Below are 9,401 nucleotides of genomic sequence, written 5' to 3' on the forward strand. Positions count from 1 at the left end.
ACTATGTCGTTACCTCATGACGCCTGTGCATTACATGTGAAACTATACTACAGCCTAGGTCCGCTTAGACAACAGCCAACAGAGCGAACGTTAGAGATTCGCAATAAAATCCTACATTTTAGCTCACACCCATTCTGCAATCAACCATGTTCATGATTTAAAGGAGACCTCCGGATGATTTTCAGACTTTTACACATGAACAACTATGAATTGGGAATACTGGGTACAGAGTTTCAGAATTTATAGTAACTGGGATGAGGAATAAAATTTATAACCAATCACATTGAACAAGGATGATGACATGGCAGCCTCACTATAATAACGTATAAGTCAGGGCTCAAGGAAGCAGGACAAAAGAAGTAAGCATGCATAAATTCGTCACAGGTGAACTTGTTAAGCACGTGGTATTGTAATGGAATTATATGACTACATTTCTGAATTATGTGAGGCTCGTATGTCATCATCCTTGTTCAGTGTAATTTGTTTTGGGTTTTACAGAGTATTGATTTCTCTGCTCAAGGACCGCAATAAATGCCACAAATCTATACATTGATCTTCGCTCCATGACTTAAAATTATGAATATTGTCAAACTGCAGAGAAAGAAAGTGGCGTTTAATTGCTTTCCAGTGGAAGGGAAAACAGCACACAACTATAGATGAACATAATGTCACGTGACTGGAAGGCTATTTTTGGTTCCTTTATTTTACCACATATACAAAAATCTACTCAGCGTTATGGGCATTTTGCAGATTGGATCCTGCTATACCGGGAACGAAATAGCGATTTCGAAATAACATTCCAATGGTATTATGCAATCAACAAATGCCACCAAATAATCTCAAAAGTGTAATTTGTTTTGGGTTTTCCAAAATATTGGTTTCTCTGCTCAAGGGGTACAATAAATTCCACAAATCTATACATGAAGCTGTCGATTATTTACCACACGGTGTGGAATTATGAGAGTCGTCTGGACTTCCCCTACAACTGTTGAAACAAATTGGCATATCGAGTATATAGCATTCATGTATTTCTTTTTTCACTTGGTGTAAAGTGAAACACGAATAGGCCTACATATATCACTTCATCTGGGCGCCAAACATTGATTTTATAATTATATTCTATACTACTTGTACTTGGGATTAACAGGAGGGCAATACACCAATATTGCTTTGATATCTTCAATAAATATACTGTAATATATATATATAGTTATTCAATTCATGATTAATACTTCTTCAACTCTTAATACATTTCAAATATCAAACTAAGTTTTCACCATTCTACAGGTGACTCTAAGAGCAATATCTTAACTAAAACTAGATTTTCATACGATATTTTGCTGCTTAAAAAAGTCATGTATAATGCAAACATAAAAAGTCAAATGTAATTCCAATTTCAATTTTATTCAATTTTAATATTTCTCGGTACATTAAATATAACAAAGTATAAAAAACCCGATAATATCCAGCTAGCATGCACAAATGAAGTTTGTATCTGAGTATATAGTCCATTGATATAGTCCATCAAATTAAATCAAATGGAAATATTTTAAGGAAGCATCGATTTAAAATTACGTTGACTCATGTGAAGAGGTCTTCAAGAGCCATTACAACAGTTTATAAAAGTTTATATAATGTGTGTGTCTGTGTGTGTGTGTGTGTGCGTGCGCTTGCTTATGTGGCACATGTACTGCAATGCTAATGAAAAATTCTGTTTTGATTTAAAACATTCCTGGGCATGAATATCCAGAGGTGGGAGAAAATCCGTAAAGAACGACAGATACCTTTGCACCTCCAGTATTCAAAATGTTATTCAAATTATCGTCAAGGCGTTTCCGGGCAACGCAGACCTCCGAGGAAATTAACGGTTTTGACCACTCGGACGAGAGTATCGGTACGCCGTTCAGAGCGATGTTAGCGATCGCGGAGCAACGAGTAGCAAGGTTGGCGAATTTGGTCGTGTCATTTTGGTTACGGATGTTGAAGGATGCCAAGAGGATCGCTTCCTGCGGAGACTGACCCTCAGCATCGAGACTAGGAACCAATGTTTGACTGGGTCGAGAGAATCCAGAGGTGTGATTGAGGGGGCGGTCGTTGGGCACCTGGTACACCAAAACCGGTTGGTTTGCATCAATCAGGGCGTGCAAGCCTCTCTCCTCGCTCAGATAAATCTTACGCACGTTCCCAGGACGCAGGGGCTCCGGTCTTCCGTCGTTGATCCTGATTTCTGTTCCGTGTCTAGATGCCATAATGTAAACCGTAGTGTCGCCCCTGCTGTACCCCCTGAAAGCCGAGACTGCATAGAGGTGTCCCCACCTCTCCACAGGTAGCAAATGCTCCAGCATGTGGCCACATCGAGTCGAATATGGCTCTCCATCTGGGAAGAGTGTGAAGCCACACGTGGTTCCAGACATGACCGAGATGGGCTTACTTGCGACAACATGAGTGCCGGTGTGGTCACCATACGACATGAAGAAGAGTGCCTGTTTTCGTCGGAGACTGAATTCGACCGAGGTCCCCGCGTAATGGACCCGATTCCTGAAGCTGAGGCTGCCTCGGAGACCGAGCGAAACTAGCGTGTCGTTATGGAGACCGGTTATGATGAAAATATTGAACTCACTGGAAGACAATTCGACGGAGCCAACGATGAAGTATTCCATGCCCATCATTGGACGGGGTAGGGCAAGGAAAGCATCGGACTTGTCGCTAAAAGCGTCGTTTAGTCCGTGAACCAATACGTGACCGAAAGCTCGTACCTCCACCGGACTGCCCGTTTCGTCTCGAGAATCCCTAAGAATCACGCTTGCCGGAAGCCTGATCTCGACGCCCCTTTCGCCTGCCGGTATCGTAAACAGATGCATAAAGCGACCGGAAGTAACTGACCCTTGAATTGGAGTGGAGTCCTCGTGGCCTTCTGCGCGGCTGATGAACAGTCTAGGTCCCTCTCCAGAGACAGGGAAGTAAGTAGCAAACGAAACGTAAAACTCACTGCCAACAGCTGAAGACTGGCTTGGATTGGCCAGCGCTGCTCCTGCAATGGCAAATCAGAGCAATATAGAAAGCTGCAGAATCGATGTGCAGTATTGTCATATATTTTGATATCAGCTGTGTACGCTCATATGCATGCTCAATTTATCTTCATTTCACTTTGAAGAGACAGACCGGAATTTGTCATTACTTTGCTCGTAAGGAAATATTCATCTGCTTCTTTGTCATATTGACATGCGAAAGGCTTGAATTAGACTGATAAACATTCAAAGATCATGGTCTGAGATGTGATGTCATGATTTTGATTTTTTTTTTAATATCGAAATCATTTTATTTTTCCTTTGATGGGATGTGACTGGATCATTGTTATCATGCTAAAAGTTTTATATCATGATTGTAACTACATAATTTGAGGAATTAGAATCTGGCGACGGCTAGATCTTTTGAATACTTTACAAGAAGTGCAGAATGTTGAAGAATTGTTCACTTTTTTGAAGCTGAATGACGTGATAGTGTCAGGTTTGTCTCACGCTTTTTCGAGACTACAGTGCTCCATAATCAGATTAAATTTTAGTGGACAAAAAAAAAAAATAGCTCTTAAAACAGGGGACGGCTTGGATTTCAAACACTGGGTTTAGCTTACGGGAAACCATATACCATATAATTTACAGTTTGTCATGACCTTCTATAACTCATTTTTGGTGATTTTATGAATTGGAGGTAGCACCAAGTGTTACAACATTTGCTCTTCTGTTGAAATGTTGCATCTGACTGTTACCTCGGAAAAAAAAAAACTTCTTCTACAATTATTCATAGTAAAGGCAAGTGTAATACTTACCACTTCTTGTTCCGTCTAATCCGACTGGAAACCCATATCCTCCATGCGTCCCGTGTCCAAACACGTATGACGATAAGAAGCAAGAATCTACGTCGACATCTGGTCCTGATGAGAGAGTGTGGTATCCCGATGGAACCTGATACTGAGACCAACAGACCCCGTCGGTCAGTTCGGAATATCCAGCTGGGGTCACAAGACTCCTGCTGCTACTTCCCCAAGTGAGACGACGAAAACAAGCACAGTCGTAAAGAACGCTGAGGTAGTGGTTCATTTCAGCAGTATCGACCTTATCCGTTGCGTTGATAGTTGCAAATGCAATGCTTGGGGCTGCAGGAGACAGCGGTGGAATAAGTGTCATGGTAGGGGAGCGCTTCTTACAGCCTTTCTGACACGCTCCGTGGTAAAGCGCGAAGGCCGCCACCAGTACTGGTTTCATGGACGTGATGTAGACTGTCTCCATCCCCCGGATATCGATTTCTTGACGATACCTCATAATACGCCCAGAACTTGTGCCGATTATGACGTTGGTGTCGTCCTCAGATTTAAGGATTCTGATCTTAGTCAGGACGTCCTCAACAGGTTGCGTGTGACGTCTACCTTGGCGAGTCCGCGGGCCACCCATCAAAGGTCTGTAGACGAAGTATTTGCCCCATGCTCGTGTCGGAGGAAGCTGCTCTACCATGTGACCACATCCGCTCCTTACAGAATGTTCCAGCTTTATGGTTCCACAGTCTACTCCAGATAGTACAGCAACTGGAGTCGGGGCTGAGATTTGCGTCCCGGTAAGATCATCAAGACTCTTAAACTGGAGGACCTGATACTTTGTCAAATTAAATTTCAGGACCGAGCCAAGCGCATAGAAGCGATCATTGTAAGAAATTTCCTCAGCGGGTCTGATGGTTACCTCTGTAATTTCGTCGATTCCAACAACAGCAAATTGCGAATGTCGGCGAGTATTTCCCTTCTTCTGTTTCATGGACATGACGAAGTACTCCACAGGGTCAGTCTCTGCTCCGAGCGAACTGACCGGAAGCGCAAGAAATCCTTCCGATCGGGAATGCCGCTCCTCTTCTGCCAAACCGTAAACGAATACGTCGTCGCTGGCATCGACGCGGATTCCGTTGGGAAAAATTCCACTTCCATGCTGGAATGCCTGGTAGGATAACCGCACCACTGCCTGACCTCCTGGAGGAATGGTTGCCGTGTCGAAGACCTCGACGAGAGGCATGCTGACGTTCACGAAAACGGTGGAAGCCGAGTCCGGCGGCGCGGTGATGCTCAGTTTCGGTCCTCGCCAAGCATCCTCGTGTTGCTGGAGACAGTTGTCCATGAAAGCGAAGACAAAATGGCGACCCTTCGTTGGTGCCTGTGGTTCGTACCGGAATTCATCTGACAGAGAACAAAAGATATGTTAGTCAGTCCACCTAATTGACTACCGTTTCAATCAAACTGGACATCATTACGAGAGAAAAACGAAATCACTCAACATTCATCCATCTCTTGCAAGCACACACACACAAAGGAACAATAAAGAAGAATAACAATGACTAAATATGATTTTAAATAAATCTATTCAAAGTTTACCTTGCCCTTCAATGCACAATCAGTCAGAAAGACATTAGAATGTTTGTTTTTACTGAATTGAAGACATTTCTCATTGTATCGGTATTGGAACAAAACTCTTACCCACTCGCATTTTCATGCTTTCGTGATATTACTTCTTCTAAACCCTATTGATATCTTGACTTCATGACAGTGGCATTTATATCCTCCTTGATACTGTCTCTGAGGACTTGCAAGGGTTTCGCCAACATTAACATCAAAGAAAAGTAGTAGAGCATTACGCATGGAAACGATTATGTAAAATGTGTTCTGAGTCAAGACAATGTAAGATGTTGTTCGTACAGCAATGAAATGGTTTATTTACTTTGATTGGGAAGCAAATGTGGTATGATTTTTAGCTAATGTGTAATTTCAAGTACAGCTGTATCACATTGATCATCAAAAATTATATTGCATGTAAACAGACTGAGGTTAGATTGTGAGCTTTGACCATACAGTTCGTCCTTCAGAATTTTCATCATTTACACGTTTTTGACTTGGGCTCTTTTACATGTCTTTTTTCATAGCCTTCTGAATTTGTTTTTCAGCTTATTCACAGGAAACGCATGTTTTGTTTTGGTTTTTGTTTCTTCTATTTTGGCATTTCCACCTGTATATGAAAGCAACGGAAGGACGTAAAACGTTTGGTAATCTAGAGGCTGTGACTACAATTTAACAGCCGAATAGCACTGCGAGCATTTCGCAGTTCTGACTAGGCTGGTGTAATGGTGTTTGTAGGTTATAATGACAATATGGTGATAGCTATTGGCATGTATTCTCTTGTGGAAAGCTATATTGCTTTGAACCCAGTCAAAACAAACAGTAGTGATTGGGATTGTGGCCAGTGCATGGTGATGACATAGTAAAAACGATTACCGTAACTCCAATATTAATGACAACAAAATGACAACAGTTACACGGTTAAAAACCAACAAAACTGATAGCTGAATAAATAATATGTATTCATATATATATATATATATATATAGCGAAGAATCAAGAAATAAACTAGTAATGCATTATTTCCTGAAGAAGGTGGAGGCCACCGAAAATTTGAGTTGTTCAATAAACTCATTCTTATTGGCGAAATAATGCATTACTAGTTTATTTCTTGATTCTTCGCTATATTGGAGCCAATACGTGAATTCGCAACATATATATATATATATATATATATATATATACATATACAGTATACATATATGATGTATATATACATATATATCTTATAAATATATATGATTGATAGGGCCTATATGTATTATATATATAGATATAAATTCATCACACTATAAACTTTGAACTTCATATTTTTAAAACTTTTTATACAAAATGGAGGTGGTGGTAACGTCTTACATCGACAGGCATAAAATTGTGCTCCTCCTTTGAGCTTGCAACAGTAAACAACAACAGCAACAAACGATGCGACGTTCAAATGATTAAAGCAGGCATTTACTTCTATCTAAAGTTTCGGCATACCAGTTCTGACACATCGGGAAGCGTACGTGATATCACAGACCAGTAAAGTGGGGGAAGCATATTACACAGTGTTAGGCGAAGTATCGAGAAAAAGTTTGCATGATGTTAGGCAAAAGAGCGACGGATCTGCTGAGTTCATGGACAATTACCTTAATGCAGTAGGGTCTACAAATATAATCCAGTGTTCTTCACAAAGTTAAAAAAGACATCACGCGAAATCAATCAAATTAAGTTTATATACATGTATATGTGTATATATATATCATATACATATTATATACATATTATATATATATATATATATATATATATATATATATATATACATGTGTAAACCATGGCAAGTGTCACTTTTATGGCTAAGTAGAGCGAAGATCTAACGAGTTTGCCTACCCCGAATTCTTGCAGCAGCTGTTGTCAAAAGCAAAGCAATGCAGAAAAGGGTGAATGAACTGCGTAGCAAACCGTTGGACGACATCTTTTAATGCCCTCGTCACGAATCCGTCTACCAACTCTTCGCCGATCGAGGTCGTACACGTGATGAGCTGTTACCATGGACCACAGAGCTACATGGAGTAGGTTCGCTCTATTACGGCTGTGAATTCAACTATAAAAAGAGTATGGGACAAATATCGTGAATATACAGTACGTGCACACTGTTCCCTGCTTCCCAGGAGCTTCGCTGTAGTCTGCTCTGCGATGGTACTGACCCGAACACGAAATTCCCATCCGGACCAAGGTTCACGTTACAAGAACTGTAAACAGCGGGACGTCACACAAAGGAGGTAACTTGCGATTTCATGTCAGGGATGGTTAGGGAAAAGTGTTGCACGATACCGTATCGTGTGCGAAGACTTTCGCGAGTACGAAGTCGAGTGTCATTTAATGCTTATTCTCTCGCTTCGAAAACGCTATTCTCTTACTTGTCGTTCAAAAGTAAAAAATATGCTCTAGGCAAGGACCTATGCTTTAGGCAAGAGAGGCCATGTTTTATAATTTGCATAAACAATCCTGTAATGTTTTCGTAACCTAGTTGCCATGACTATGGTGAAAGATTGTCTGCTATCAACCACTCCGTCTCCTCCTACTCCAGGCTCTGTCCCTCATCCATCGTTCACTTATCATTCAAACTGACCTGATCTGTTTTGTTTGTTTTCTTCTTTTTTTTTTGGGGGGGGGGGGGCGAGGCGGTGTTGATTACTTGGATGTAGGCCTATACTTACCCATCATTTTTTTTTTTTTGCATTTTTAATTCAAACTCCTCGATTTGACGAGATGGATTCTTCTTCTTGTAAAGAAACATTTCCCCGTAATGAAGAGGCGATTGAAACGGATGTTTATTGCTCTTTATCTCTTCTCTTGGTTCCAATAAGAGGAAAATAGTGATTGTTATGATGAGCTGGTTCTAGGTTGACTATGCCGAGTCGGCAGATACGAACAGGACAACCAGTCGTGTTGCATCTGCGCAAATGAGTTGGGAGTGATCGTAGTATAACTAAAGAGAGAACATTACAAGAGAAAGAAACTAATGTAGAAGGAATCAACTGCCTCTTATCAAATGTCTTTTGTCTAATCATTAATCCTTCAGTCCAGAGCACGATCATGCACTATAAAACGCCTACAAAATGGGAAGTATAGAAATAGGTACTGTTGGATATCCTGTTTAAATAAGTGGCACAACACGTACTACATAATCGCAATTAAAAAAAGGTCCTCTTCAGCCCCAGTTTCCATTCTGTAGTAAATGTGTGAGAGTACGTCCCTCCCTCTCCAATCTTCTTCTTTAACACTGATAAAATCTTCCTTTTGAAGTACATTATATAAGAATAACGGATTAATATCATCCATCCAGATTTTCTAACACTACATTAATTCAACGTATATATACTACAGCTTACAAGTTGTGCATTGTGTTTGAGGAACCTTCCCAGGGGAACCTGTATGCAATGCCTAACCCTTACAATGCATAGAGGAGTGTTTTGCAGGAAGTTACAATACCAGGTGTCTAATGGAATATACGAGCACATACTTTTTGTGTGTGAAATAAGCGGTCGTTTTCCGGAATATTGAATTTTGAGATGATATCACGACAGAATTCTCTTGTACGTAGTGGTCATAGGGGAGTTAACTCATCTACAAACGTGTGTCAGTTCATAGGCCTAAATACTTTTGCAGAAAGGAAAACGGAGTCTTATGCGCTGAGAAAACAAAGCAATGAGACACGTGTGGCATTTTTTGTTTGTTTGTTATTGAATAGAGACTTATTGGTTCCAAAAGATTACAAAAATGTAAAATGCACTCAGAACGATGCATATATATATATATATATATAATGTACGACTACTATAAAAATGAAGTCTCATACTTTACTTTCCTTAACATCACACTCTCATCTTCAGCAAAAAAAAAAAAAAAAAATGAATAAAGAAATAAAAATGGATATTTTGGGTTTGATTGCTTTTATAGCAGATCAAAAAGGTATTTTTTTTAATAT

At 40.3% G+C, this 9,401-nt stretch overlaps 1 protein-coding gene across 1 annotated transcript; it reads right to left on the reverse strand.

Moving 5' to 3' along the window:
* Positions 1-1,721: 1,721 nt before the first annotated feature.
* LOC140236816 (uncharacterized) lies at positions 1,722-7,385 on the reverse strand. The gene is made up of 3 exons (XM_072316753.1): positions 7,301-7,385; positions 3,827-5,215; positions 1,722-3,031 (listed from the first exon to the last, which is right to left on the reverse strand). The coding sequence occupies exons 1-3, from the start codon at positions 7,383-7,385 to the stop codon at positions 1,722-1,724; spliced, it is 2,784 nt and encodes a 927-aa protein (XP_072172854.1).
* Between the last annotated feature and the right edge of the window lie 2,016 nt (positions 7,386-9,401).

This window comes from Diadema setosum, chromosome 13 (genome assembly GCF_964275005.1).
Source record: "Diadema setosum chromosome 13, eeDiaSeto1, whole genome shotgun sequence".
Taxonomy (NCBI): Eukaryota; Metazoa; Echinodermata; class Echinoidea; order Diadematoida; family Diadematidae; genus Diadema; species Diadema setosum.